This window comes from Martes martes (genome assembly GCF_963455335.1).
Source record: "Martes martes genome assembly, chromosome: 12".
In the NCBI taxonomy this organism is placed as follows: Eukaryota; Metazoa; Chordata; class Mammalia; order Carnivora; family Mustelidae; genus Martes; species Martes martes.
In genome coordinates, this window is record NC_137900.1 from 76,889,778 (window position 1) to 76,903,958 (window position 14,181).

Below are 14,181 nucleotides of genomic sequence, written 5' to 3' on the forward strand. Positions count from 1 at the left end.
ACAGTCCCTGGCCCAGGGTCTAGCATTTAGTAAATGTGCAGTGAGAGGAAGAGATCATTATATGAATCATTGCTATCACTTCCTGATATGCTGAGGCCTGTGCACAGGGAGGTGGGAGGCAGGCTGACTTCTGACTCCATCCAGATTGGGGTAGGCCTTGCGGAGTGGTTCCAGGAGCCAAAACCAGGGCCTCCTGCTGGGCCCTCGGAGTGGGACCTTGACCTTGGGAGCCCTTGAGAGGTCCAGGCCTGGGAAAGGACTCTGGGAGTTCTCCCCAGGGTTCCACGCTCCCTTTGCCCTGTTCTCTGGTCATTCCTCATGGAGCTTGAGTCTGGGGAGGCCATGGAGGGACCTAAGTAGGCTGTTGCCTACTTTGACAAATGGGCTGCCGGCCTTGGCTACTCCGGCAACTGTGGCATGAAATTCTGGCCAGAGGGAGGCTGGAGAAGGCCCCAGGGGCGTTCAGGGGCCCCATCGTTCAGGGGAGGCCAGTCCTGGTAAGAGGCCCCACAGGTCCCCAGTGGCAACGTGCTCATGATCGAGCAGATGAGTGCAGAACTCGGGCGGGGTAGGGACTGAGGGTCCAGACCTCCCGGGTGTGCACCCGAGCCTCGCCTCCTGCTAGCTCTGTGCTCTTCTGCTCTGGCCTCATTCCTTGAGCCTCAGGGCCCCCCTCCATGGGATGAGATCAGCGTGCCCTCCATTGTGAGGACCGCAGATACACACTGTCCAATGCAGTCCCGTGGCCACGGGGGCCAGTCCGTGCAACCAGACCACCTGGGTTCAGAGCCTAGCTTGACTGCTGGTTGCATTCAGACTCCGAGCAAATTTCTTAACCTCTCCGTGTCTCACTTTCTTTATCTGTACAACAGGGACCATCATAGTACCTGCCTTAGACTTCAGTTGTGAAGATTTAAAGACACTAGTGCATATAAAGTGCTTTGCACATAGCAAGAATTCAAGAAGTGCTAGTCACCGTAATAGTAGTCATTGTTAGTTCACACACACACACACACACACGCATGTGTTATGCGTAGTAGCAGTCCTCTGGAGTACTATGTGGAGACAGATTTCAGAGTCACCTTGGAACTTAGTGGGAGCAGCAAAGTGTCCCTCTAGGAGTCGTGCATTTGTCAACCCTGATGTCCATTCAGCAGGACTTTGCTGGGCATCTTCTTTGGCACAAGGCACTGACCCAGATGCTTTGGAAAAGGAATATCTGCAAGGAGAGGTAGAGAACCCCAGTTGATGAGGACCCCCGAAGTCCTGCCCTGCCTCCTCTAAGCTCACAAGGATGCCTTCTGGAACATCCTGGTTACTTGGTGATTACAGTCCAGCTCGAACAGCCTGGTATTGGACGCCCTTTCTTGGGGGAGCCCAGGCCACTCTACGGAGTTGTTGTGTCCTGAGCCCCAGTCATTTCCCTGCCCCTGGGAGAGGCTGTTCGCGATGAAAAGATGGCAGCTCTCTGTCCTTGCCAAGCCTCCGTGTTCTCGGTTCCCAAAGCGGACCGGAAGGGATGTTTAGGCATCCCCGCTTTCGTCACTGGCATGTGTTCTCTTCGTCATTGTCTAGTGGCCACTAGGTTGGGTCCTGAGAGGAGCAGGAGTATCCTTTGTCCGAGTGAACGCAGGCTCTGGAGGCTGAGACGATGCCCCTGGCCTTCCTGACTCTTTACAAAGCTCTTCCCCACCTAGGCTCCCCTTTGCTTTCCACAGCGAGGGTTGCCAGAGAAAATTACAACACGCCCGGTGAAATTTGGATTTCAGATGCAATATTTAGAATGCAGTTTATACTAAAATATCCTTGGTGCTTATCTGACATTGGAATTTAGCGGGGCAGACCTTATTTTCATTGGCTCGTTCGGGCAGCCCTATTCACGGGATCTCTTAGGAGAATCCCATTGGGCAGATGGGAAAGCTGAGGCCCTGGCCAAGATCACTCACAAGGCAGGACAAGATGGAGGCAGGACCATCCAGGACCCTCCTCCTGCTGCCCCGGTTCTGAGGGGCCTGAGATGGGGTGTTCCTGCATTCCTCAGACTCCGCACCCATGTGATGTCCCTTTCCAAGTCGCTGCTCAGTGCGTCCTCAGGGTTCCCTCTCCCCTGTGTCTTTCATCGCTACTTTCAGCCTCACTTCCCCTGTTTTATTTTTTTTTAACATTTTATTTATTTATTTGACAGAGATCACAAGCAGGCAGAGAGGCAGGCAGAGAGAGAAAGAGAGAGAGAGAGAGAGAGGAGGAAGCAGGCTCCCCGCTGAGCAGAGAGCCCGATGTGGGGCTCGATCCCAGGACTCTGGGATCATGACCTGAGCCGAAGGCAGGGGCTTTAACATACTGAGCCACCCAGGCACCCAGTTCCCCTGTTTTAAAATTCCCTCTGCTGTCAAAGTAATATTCCCTTCCTCCTGTGGTGGGGGTGGGGGTCACAAGCACGGACCTGAACCTGTCAGATCGCCAGGGGTCCCTGGACTAGTGCTGTTTCTTACCAAGCCAGATTTTTTACCCCGCCCTGGATTTTTGGAAACCACAGCTTCTGTGCCCTGGTGGGGGTGGGGGAGGGCGGGTAGGGAGAACAGGGGCCTCCCCAGAGAGTTGGAGAGGAAAGGAATTTTCTAACCAGGAGTTAAAGGGGAAAAGGGATCATGAGTCACCCCTGGTTTTCCAGAGGATGTGGGTTTTTAGCTGAGCGAATGGGAATTCCACATATTGATAATCATTTTAGTGGAGTTTCAGGTTTATTCAGTGCCTTCTGTCTAGTCAGCTGAAGCAATTTGCATGCAGACTGAAGCCAAAACGTCCTCTGTCACCCCCCTCCACTCCCCACCCCCGAGGTCCTTGCAGGCAGGATGAAGGGTGTGGGGAGATAGACTAACATTTATGGAGCGTCTCTGTTTTGTGTGTGCTTGATGTGCATTAGGCTGGGGAAGCCTTGAGGTACTGGAGGGAGGTGGCCGCAGCCCAGTCACCCAGATAGGGAGGCTGGAGCCTGGGGTCACCAGCTAGGACTTGCAACCCAGGTCTGTGTGGCCTGGATCCCAATAAGTGGCTGGCGGCCCCCCTGCAGCCTCTGAAGGGAGACCTCCTCAGGATAGCCCCCTCTGAGTAACTGAAACCCTTTGGCTGGCCCTCAAGAAAAGCGTCCCTGGTTCCATGATCTTCCCAACAAAGATTTCTGTCTTTTTTTTTTATTTTGAGTGATAGAAAGGGAACTTTGGGTCCTCCTTGGGTCTAATGAGACCCAAAGAATATATGGTCAGGCCAAAACCCAGCATGTGGGGTATAGTGGACAGGTCCCCTGTATTCTGTTGGTAAACGATCATCTGACTTCGTCTCCTTGTGACAGAACTGATACTTACCAACCCCTTGTGTGCCAGGACTTGCGCTAAGTACTTAATGATCCCGGCAAGCCTCTGAGTGTAGGAAGTGGGATTACCATGGTACACTGAAGGGAACTGAGGCACAGAGCAGCTGAAACATCTGCTCAAGGTCACACAGCAAAAAGCTGGACCTGGGTCTGTGTCTGTGGGTCACGGATTTCCCCACCGCATCCTGCATTCGGCTCATCAGAATGGAGAGAGCACATGTGTGAGAGTGTGGACCACGCCAGGGGCTGTTCTGTGTGAGATGACGCTTATGAAGACCACACAGGAGCCAGGACCGGCCGCAGCCCCCACTCCCCTGTCCCCAAGCCACTGATCCCTATCAGAGTTTCTGGAAAGAGGCCTTGTTGCCTTCAAAGGCAGTTCTAGGAACACGAAGGCGAGATTTCTCCCTAGAGGGTTTGTAAATGAGAGCGGAATTAGCTTTCTTTCTCACCCGGTTGTTAAGCCACTCTCCGCCACATAGACACGCACATAAATGGTCGCCAGTGTGGCAAGGACTGTGCGACCTGACTGCAGGGGGCTGACCAGCCTGTAGGGTCAGGGAAGGGATGCTGGCGCTTCGGCGGAAGGATGAGTGTGCATGAACAACATGAGCACCTCGGAAGATTCTGGGTCCGGGAACGTGTGGCCAGGGATGCCCCAGCTGCAGCGGGACAGCAGGACAGGAAGGGAAGATATACGTGAGGGATGGTGGGAGGTCCTGCCAGACAGACAGCTCTGGGTTCTGGTCCTGCCCACATCCCCTGTGGCTGGCTTAGTCTTGGGTGACCGACTGAGCCTCTGTTTAAGCCTTGGATTTCTCCTCTGTAAGACGGGCCTCATGGGGTTACCGTGAACAGCTGGCCAGGGCCCGAGCAGCATGTTCCATCCGGGGCCCAGCCTAAGGCCCGAGCACGGCAGTTGACAGGACCTCAATGTCTTGAGCGTGGAGCCTGGCACACAGTAGGAGTTTGGAAAGGGCTGTGGACATGGTTGTGTTTTGGTGAGAGTCAGCAGGACGAAGGTCAAGATGTTTAGAACGGTGTCTGGGAGCTTAGGCAGAAGTGGGAACAGGATCCAAATTCAGGGCATTACTCATTGTTCTTTCTTGTGAGGACATGACATGCTGTGTGTTGCTCGGCCGGGCTGCCCACAAGGGTGTCTAGCGCAGAGCCGGTGCTCTACGGGCTGCACTGGGGGGAGAGCGGCCTGGAATTTTCTCTGTTCCTCCCCCGAGGGCTTTCAGAGCCCAGCACTGGGTCCCTGCCAAGATGGGAAAGGCCTGTCCTAAGCAAGCCACCACGTTCTCCCCATGTGCCCTGCAGCCAGAGTCCCTTTTCCACAGATTCCTTGTCCTTAGGGGTTTGACACCGATGCAAGTCCCTGCCTCCCACTGCACACATAGACCTTTTTTGGAAGGGCTGGCAGGGGTGGCGGGTGTGGTGTTGCTGTGGCTCCCCAGGCCCCCAGGTGTCAGTCAGGCCCATATTGAATTCAGTCCCCACACAAGGCACCTTCAGGCCTGCGGCGGAAAGAAGGAGCCTGTGTTCCTGGAGCTGCTGGCTGGTCCCCTGCCCACAGCCTGGGCCCCAGCTGGAGCCAACTGTGCCAGGAGAGCCTCCTCTGTTTATTTGTGGATTACGCGGAACTCTGGGCATGCTACCCCTGGCTCCTTTCATCCAGAAAAAGAGAGGGAGAGAAGCAGCAGCCAGCATGGCCGAGGGAGGTGCTCTTCTCTGAAGGGCTGGCTTTTCCTCGGACCCCAGCCTCTCCTGGCCAGTGATCCTGGCCTCACCTTCCTCTCCCAAGACGACTTCAGAATTGCCTGGAAGCTCTGGAGACGGATTGCCTGGTGTGAATCCCAGCTCCATCCAGTCCTAACCTTATGGAGCCTCAGTTTGCCCATCTGTAAAATGGGGATGGTGGGAGGGTGAATCTCCAAGGGCTGTTGTGAGGAGTCCTGGAGTGGAGGCAGGTAAGGTGCCGAGCCCCGTGCCTGGCAGACACTGCTGTTTGTGTTAGTCTTGGCGCCTGCTGAGACCTTACTTCCTTCAGAAGATTACTTGATAGAGCTGAAAGCACCATTTCTTTGCAGAGGAACAGCTAGAAGGTTTGGTTTGACCTTATCATTAGGTGGGGATCCTGAGGTCCAGAGAGGGCAAGGGTTTTGCTCAGGGTCACACAGCCCGTCCCTGGCAGGGCTGTGGCCGGACGGTGGTCGGCCTCTGTAGCAGCTGATCCGAGCCGTTGCAGGGGCTGGATGGGGGTGGGGCGACAATGCCCCAGCAGACCTCGCCACCGTCTGTGAACTCGGCACCTTCCCTCCATCTCTCTCCTTGGGCCCATCGGCCCTCCTGTGGAAGTTGGGCAGGAATGCAATGGAGACATCTCTGGGTGGTTCCCACAGGAAGCCTGGGGCAGCTGGCCTCCCCTGGGAGCTTCCGAGCACTAGCCAGGGACCCCCATGGACCCTGACTCAGGGACGTGGGAAACTGAGACCCAGAGAGGTCAAGCCCATTGTGGGAGTGCACATAGCAGCCAGACACTTTGACGAGTCACAGCAATGGAAAGAGGGGAGAAGGGCGCATTTTCGGGGGCTCCCTATCTCTGGGCATGGGTTTACCCAGATGGCTGTGGCCGGAGCAGTACCCGGAGGGGCGGGCAGGAGCTGAGGATCCATGAGGGGAGAAGGATGGGCTTGTGCACAGAGGATCCAGCCACCCCTTCATTCTTAGGCAGGCTTCTCACCCCAGCACCGTGGGCATTTTGATCCAGATCGTTCTGTGTCGTGGGGCCTTCACCCACGAGATGCCGGTAGAGGCCCTTCAGCTGGGACAACCCCAGATGCCTCCAGACCATGCCCAGCACTTAGTATGCTTAAGTCGGTTCTTCCTGAAACAGCTCTAGGATGTACCTAGTACTGACCCCCATTTTAGGTGGGAAAACTGAAGCACGGGGAGGTTAGCCACCCCAGATCACATGATGAGTGAGCAGCAGAGAGACGAGAGCAGGTGGTCTGATGGAGCCAATGGGTATTGTGTCCCCAGCAGCCCAGGCCAGGGGATGCTGGGGATCATCCTGCCCAGGCCAGACTCTTGGGAGCCACCTCTCATGATGCCTTCTTCTCTTTCTCTTGCCAGGGCGACATGGGAGCACTGGGTCCGATTGGTTATCCAGGACCCAAGGGCATGAAGGTAAATAAGCCATCCCTGAATCCAGGTCTCGACCCAGCCAGGTGTCCCCCCACTCCCTTGGCCCATGGCAGCCCAGAGGGAAGTGGACCTGGGCTCAGTGTGGGGGGAGGGGTGGGCGGGGATTCAGGGGGTTGGCCTGAGAGCCAATCCTCACCTGTATGTCACCATGGCTGACATGTTTCTTAGACAGCAGTCCTTGAGCTGGGGTTGAGTCTCATGGGGTTCTGGATGCCAGGGCACTGAAAGGCCAGCGGGGAGTGGGGGGCATCACAAGGGGCATAGAAACTATAGCGGCAAGCCAGGGAACTTGGTACATCCCTGAGTGGGATGGGCGTGCAGGAAAAAGGTGGGCCCAAACTGCTAGGACCTCGTTCTGAAGGTGATCCCATGTGGCCAGCATGTAGGGGACCATGCTCGTGGAACCCATCGGTCCCCACAAGCAGCCTTCTCCCCTGGATTTGCTCAGAGTGCCATGGCTGAGGAGTCAGCTGCCCCTTCTCGTGCTCCTTCAGTCCACATCACGGCCCTCCGGGCTGGGGGTCATTGCCCCCTTTCAGGGATGAGAAAACAGAGTGCTGGGTGGGGCAACGAGCATCGGGTGGGCACAGCAGGCCGGTGGGTGTCGGGCAGGGCACTTGACTTCCATGGCGTTGAGCCCCCCCACCCAGCAGGATCTCGCCTTTTTCTTGCAGGGACTGATGGGGAACATGGGGGAGCCCGGACTGAAAGGTGATAAGGTGATCTGAATACTCCCTTGTTGCACTGTGTTTTATCTGCATGCGACCCTCCCCTCCCTCCAGTGCCACTGCTGCTTTCTTGCCAGGTCCACTCCCCCACACTCCTCCTGTCTCTCCTTTGGCCCCCCGACATCTGTGTTCCCCGGCTGCTTCCTTGTAACTCAGGTGGAGCTCAGGCAGGCGGTGTGGGGTGTGCAGACCCTGGAAGATAGAGCCTGGGGGGGCTGTTGAGGCACAGGTCGGGGTAAGGCAAGGCAGTCTCAGAGAGCAAGGTCGAGGCCAGCCCAGCATCTGGACTGGGAGGCCAAAGCCAGAATGGGGGTGGGGTGGAGGAAGGGGGGATTGTTACTGAGACGACAGTCCCTGCGGTGGGCAGGTGTGGTGCGGGGACCAGAGACCTCTTCCAGCCATAGGAGATGAATCCACATAAACCGCCCCAGTTAGAACTGGGAACCCAACCCCAGAGAGCACGTGGTCTGAGTGTACAACAGCAAAGCTGGCACAGGCCTCTGAGCCCCTGACCCGCTTTCCTCCCAGTTGCCATGGGGAGGCCACCCGTGCCACGTGTCCTCCACACAATCCTGGTGCTGAGCTCCCCCGGTGCCAGACCGCAGTTGGACAGGGGTCGGTGGGATCCCGGGGCCGAGAGCAGGGCAGCGCCTGGCCCCGTCGTGCAGTATCTGAGGGACCAAGCCGTGAAGGGCTGGGGGCGGTGCTCCCCGCGCTCTGCCCTGTAGCTATCTTCCTGCCCTCCCCTCTCAACTTCTCGGTCAGCGAGGCACCCCAGAGTGGGTGTGGGAGGGCTTTCGGACCGCATCCAAGTTTCCCCGAGTCTGAGCAGCTGAGTGCCGCTCCCACGGGCAGGATCCTTGTGCACCTGTCTTCAGATAACTCGGGTCCCCGTAAACCCAAGAAACGGGAGCAGGTGCCAGGGCCGGGCACCGTGTGAGTGCTCTGTGGGGATTAACCCCCCCAGCCTCTGAGCCTCTGTGGGCTGGGAAGCTGTGAAGCCAGGCACGTGCTCCAGAGACCTCAACCGTGCCTCCATTTCAAGGAGGGGGGCAGCCCCAAGAGTTCGAAGAGATGTATCAAAGGCCCTCGGACTCTTAAAAAAGGGGAAATGGGAGCTGCCACGGGCACACCCAGATGGTCCTACCCACCTCCCCCCTAGGTAGTCAGGGGCATGGTGCTTTCTCCATGTGTTTCCACCTTTCCACCTCCTCACTGTCTCCTGCCACTCCCCCCCCCCGCCCCCCACCGCCTGCAGGCCTCCGGCTGTAGCTCCCCTCGACCCCGACACTGGGGCTCATGTGCTGTGCCCCTGGCCTTGCCCTGCTGGCTCCTGAGCCCCCTCTTCTGTGGTCTTCCCCTTGAGACGGAGGAGCTTTCTCTCCAAGGCGCAGCTCTCCCCCACAGCTACCTGTTCGCTCTGGGGTTCGAGACATCAGTGCTCTGGAAATGTTGAAGTCATGGACAAGGGAGAAAGGAAGTTGGGGGGGGGGGTGTAGGCTTTGAGCTTTTTATAGGCCCCTCTGCAGAGCTGGCCTCCCGCTCACTGGCCCTGCAGGAACATGGAAATAAACGTGTTACATGGAACTCGGCTGGCTTGCTGACTGCTGGTGCCTGGCTCGTTTCGAGATGTGAAAGCTTTCTGGAAAAAAAAAAAAAAGAAGCAAAGGAAATTGTTTTCCTGCCCATAGTTTTCAAGAAAATCAAATAAGGCTTTGGGGTTGGAAAAAAGAAGGAAAGAAAAAGGACTTTCTTTTCTGCCCCTTGGGCTGGGGAGGGGTCTTAACGTTGCTGAGTACACCCATCCCCCCAGGCCCTCCCCTGGGATGCCACAGCCATCCCTTCATGTTCCCCCATCATCCTGCCTAGAATCCTGGATTTTCCATGACCCGGCCTGGCCGCGGTCCCGCTTACAACCACTTGGCTCCTTCTTCCTGCGTGGAGGCGCGTTCTGGAACCGAGACTCCTGCTCCAACCCAAATCCATTGTCCTGATTTCTTTGGTGTCTTTTTCAACTTTTTTTTTTTCTTTTTAATCCCCTCGGCTCCTCCTTTGGACCTTCAACACACACACACACACACACACACACACACGCACACACGTGTGTGCACACTGGGAAAAAAAAAAAGAACCCAACGACTTTCTTGGCTCCCAAACCTCTGGGATATTGTACAGGGTTTTCCAGATTGGAAAAAAAAAAGGAAGTTTTGTTTTTTGTTTTTAAAAGCTATTTATTTATTTATTTATTTATCTATTTTAATTTTGGCTTTTGTTTTATCAAGGAAGTTTTTTTTTTTTTTTTTTGGCTGGCTCATGGCCTGAGCTGCACGATGTGGGTCCTCGGAGAGTCTCCATTCTTCCCGGGTTTCCTCCCCCACCTTCCGACTGCTCCTGGGGCTGTGAACGTTTTTGGAGCGCTGGGGCCGGGGTGCCATTGGGAACATCCAGCATGGCAAGCTGGAGATGATGAGGGCGGCGTGCTGTGACTCCAGCTGTAACAGGAACCGTCCTCTGGTGTGGTTCTCCCACAGCTCGTGTACCAGGACGTGGCTGAAAATGGGGAGGGACCAGGAGAGACCCCTGATGGCCAGAATCTCTGTCGCCTTAGGAAAGAAACAGTCAGGATTAACTCAAGACCCGTTTACTCACTGTTTGCACCTAGTCTTAGCCCGCCAGGGTAGCTGGTTTCTCACGCTATAGCTGATTACCGGCATCTGATTAGAAGCGGCCCTCCACGGATGGTTGACACAGAGACTCCCACAGGAGGAAGTGACAGCTCCCAGCCCAGTGGTGAAAAAGGCTAAGCAACAGATACAAAGGCGCAGAACCCTCCATGATGGGGGTGGGGGCACTACCCAGGCTGCACCTGCCCCTTGTGACCTGAAGCTCATGAGGAAGGTGTTGAAGGATCAAGAAACAGTTCCTTTGATCTGCAAGTGACAGTTGTCCAGGAAAGGCCAGGCAGTTTGGCTTCTGTTAGTGGTGTTTTCAGCCACCTGAGCAACCCCAGTCAGGTGTGCGTTGAGGTCGGCTCCGTGTCCCCCCGAGCCTGCCTTCCCTAGCCAAGCATCCCCGCGGGCCTGCCCTTACCTCTCACAAGGCTGCTCCTGGTCAGACCCACTCTGGGAACAGCCTCAGCCAAGCTGTGTCCTGCTGGTGGGTCTGGAAGTGGAAAGGCTTCTGGAACCCACTGTGGTCTCCATTGTAACGTTCTCTGCTGGTGTGCATTTAGGGTGAACAAGGGGTTCCGGGTGTGTCAGGAGAGACCGGATTCCAAGGAGACAAGGTAATTGCAGCAGATTTTCTCCCCAACCCTGCTTTTCTCTGGTCCCAGCTTCCTTCTCAGGGACTCTTATGGGCCAGGATCCCCCTAAAAGATGGCTTCCTTTCACATAACCCTATCTTCTCCAGCCTCAGTCCCCCGTCACCATCTCTTCCCTGGCCTTGACAGCCTCCAGACTCACCGTCAGGTTCCCCATCCCCTCTCTCCCAGTCTGTCTTCCTCACTGACGCAAAGCTCTGCTCTGTGCTCACAGACCATCCGTGGCTCCCTACTGCCAAATCCTGGCTCCTCATCCCTGCACACAGGACCCCAGTGAGCGAGGCCCTCGGACCTGTTCCTGCCCCTCATCCTTATAGCCCCCGTGCTCCCCCAAAGGGCCCTCTGCCCCCACACACTGCTGCCTTGTCTGTCACACCGTCCGCTCAGCCTCTGCATGACCCCATTCTTCAGAACCCTGCTCAGATGCCGTTTGCTCCACCTGCTTGGACGGTGGCCACTTCCCTCTCCACGTGCCCTGAGCAGCCCATCCGTCCGTCATCTGAGGCAGCACCTGGTTGATGGGGATTGTGCTCAGCCCCATGCCAGCCAGCTAGCTCCCCAAGGGTATTGCCCCAGACAGCCCTGGCAGAGCTCAGCTCGGAGTCCTACACAGAACAGTGAGCATTTAGGACATGTTTGAGTAAGTGAGTGAGTAACCGGCCTTCCTGACTGATGGGTGAACCGAGGCAGCTTGCCGAGGCCGGCTCCTCTTTGCCTGTGTCCGGCACCATGTGGCCACATCTGGACCTCGCCCAGCCAGTCAACAAGGCCCAGATGTTGGCCCTCTCTCCCTCTTCCTCTTCCCTCCCTCCTGGCTGGCCTGTCCTGACCCAGCCTCGGTGTCTCCGGACTGCGAGCCATGCGGGCCCTGGCTGCTTCCCCCGCTGGGCCCCTGTCTCCAGAATTCCTCAGGCATAAATTGCACTGTGGAGCTCACTTGGAACCCCCCCGGGGTCCCAGGTTCCAGGACGACTTGGCAAGGATAGGGCCTGCTGTATCACCTTTGCACCCCTGACGCCCAACACACGGGGGTGCCCCGCTGGAGATTGGAGGCAGGGAAAGTGAGGGGGAAGCTCATATCCCCCAAAAAGGGTGTGTTCTCCAGGCCCCAGGTGGGCAAGGGTGACTGAGCAGCTGTTCCCCTGGCCATTTTCACTCCTTACTAACCCCAGCCTGCTCTTGGTCTTTTCCAGGGGAGCCAGGGATTGCCGGGGTTCCCAGGTGCACGGGGGAAGCCGGGGCCTCTGGTAAGTACCTTTTGCTCTGACTCCCCCAAACCTTGCGCTCTGCAATCATGAATGTGACCAGGGACACAGTCACATCCTGGACCGCATTTCCTCCTGCAGCCACCTTGGGAGCCAGGCAGAGCAGGACAGGAATGAGATTCACCCATTTTACAGAGGAGGACACTGAGGCCCAGGGGGGCAGGAACTCACCCAGCATCAGAGACAGGCCTCGGTCACTGTCAGAGTTCTGGGGAGAATCAGAATCTGGGGCTCCCAATGCCCTGAAAACAGCAGTAGCATTGATAACATGTATTTCTGGAATGCGGCTGTGTGTCAGCTTCCTGCCGTACCATATACTTCTTTGAAGGCTGCCAACCACCCCGAGGGCTAGAGTATTATTATCTCTCACATCTTACAGATGGAGATACTGAGCTTCTACCAGATGAAGTGTCTTGCCCGAGGATCCCATAGCTGTAAGTGTAGGAGGTGGGCTTTGAACAGTAGCTCCTAGTTATCTAGGGAGATCTCATTCATATGCCCCTGAGGTTTTCAGCCCCCCACAGCTGGGGGCTAATACAAAGGATGGGGGAAAGTGGGCCCTCCCTTACCCGTGCCTCCCCTACCATCTCTTCTCTTCCCCAGGGCAAAGTTGGAGACAAGGGATCCCTTGGGTTTCCTGGGCCTCCTGGACCCGAGGTACGTGAGGCCATATTTCTGTGTCCGGCTACAATCAAGGCTGGGGCTTGTCCTTGGGAAACCGAGATCCAGAGATTGGGAGGAGGGGGTACTTACCTGAAGCCGTGCAGCAAACGAGAGATGGGGCCAAGAATAGAAATTCCAAGATCAGTGATCTTTCCTTTTCTGCCTCTTTGTCCCTGGTAACTTTCAGTGGCAGTGGGACAGAAGCTGGCCTCGGAGACCCTCCCTGACTTTGTGGTCACCTTTATGGCTTCCAGAAAAAACATCAGGAAAGCCCTCTGAACTCGGGCCTGCACCCTTAAGAGGAGCTCCTCTTTCTCCAGCCTGATCCCTGGAACTTTTCCAAACACCCACACTCCCTCTGGAAAAAGTTCAGGGCTCAGAGTTCTGAGGAATGGGGAGCAAGAGGCAGACATGAAAATTCCGGTGTTTGAATGGAGAATGAGAAGTCATGAAGGATGATTTAGCAATTAGTAGAACTTGACTGAGAGCTTCTGATACACGTGAGAGTTAGCACAGGTCTGCTGTCTGTTGGCTAATGTGCAGACTTCACATAGACACGACAGTGTGAGGCAGCTGGCTGAGCTCTTCCCCTCTGCCCCTCCAACGGGGACCATCTCTGGAACATGGGGTGGTCCTGCCAGGGCTGCCCATTGCCCAGGATCCTCAGTACCCAGGCTTTCTGGGGGTTGAGGCCAACCCCAACCAGCTCCCATTGTGTACACACACTTGCCCATCTTCCACAAGATCTCAGAGACAAAAGTTTCACTCTGCTGGGTTCTCCAGACCTTTCCAAAGATCACTCCTGGTATCACCCAGATAGATGAGGGATAGTTTCCTGCAAGCTCCAAGTTCTGACTTCACGCTGTGTTGACTTTGGCCGTGACACAGTCCTATCTTTAGACGAATGCAGTTGGCCTCTCTTCCACGGCCTCGATTCCTTCCCCTGGCCGCTGTGGAAAAAAGAGTTTTCTAACAGCCTGGGTTTCCCAGCAGTCTGGCCACCAAGGGGGGGACGCGTGCTGCCTCACGTTTATCAGGCACCACCTCGTTCAGCAGGCTGTATTATAGGTTGGGGACGAGAACATGTTGACATGCAGCTACAACCACGTGACGGAGGTGGTACCGCACTGTGTGACAGATAAGGAAACCGAGTCACAGCGCTGTGAAGTGACTTTCTCAGGGTCACTGCTGCTGGTAGCAGATAAGCTCTGCTTTGGTTCTCTCCTGGGTCCCTGGACAGATCTGGGGTCTGTGTCTCCCACCTTTGGGTTCTGTTTGGATTGGCTAACTCTGTGTCCAGAGATGGTCCTGCTCCGCTGAAGACAGAAGCTGAAGAGCACGTCAGCGTCTTCCTGGGTCTCTGCTCCTTCTGAGACCATGTCCCCCCTGGGATGGGGGTGGGTGGGGTGGGTGGCAGTATGGCTCCTGCTCTGCATCCTTTTGGATGCTGAGTCCCTTTGGATGAGGATTTTTGCTGAGTGCTCACCAGGTGCCCGGATCTGGACTAAGCCCTTTGCTTGCCTTCTTCCCTTCAAGCCTCACAAGAGCCCTGTAAGGGGATGTGGTCACCATTTTGCAGATGAGCAAACCAAGGCCCAGAGAAGCTCAGGAACTTGCCCAGGG

General features: G+C 56.1%; 1 protein-coding gene across 1 annotated transcript in view; it reads left to right on the plus strand.

Annotated features, from left to right (window-relative positions):
* The window catches only part of COL27A1 (collagen type XXVII alpha 1 chain), a gene marked incomplete at its 5' end in the record, with an annotated part of 135,923 nt that overhangs the window by 59,662 nt on the left and 62,080 nt on the right, over positions 1-14,181 (plus strand). The window contains 5 exons of the mRNA XM_080819190.1: positions 6,509-6,562; positions 7,255-7,299; positions 10,541-10,594; positions 11,824-11,877; positions 12,499-12,552. Of these exons, the coding sequence (XP_080675316.1) occupies positions 6,509-6,562; positions 7,255-7,299; positions 10,541-10,594; positions 11,824-11,877; positions 12,499-12,552 (261 nt within the window). The remainder of the gene's footprint in view (positions 1-6,508; positions 6,563-7,254; positions 7,300-10,540; positions 10,595-11,823; positions 11,878-12,498; positions 12,553-14,181) is intronic.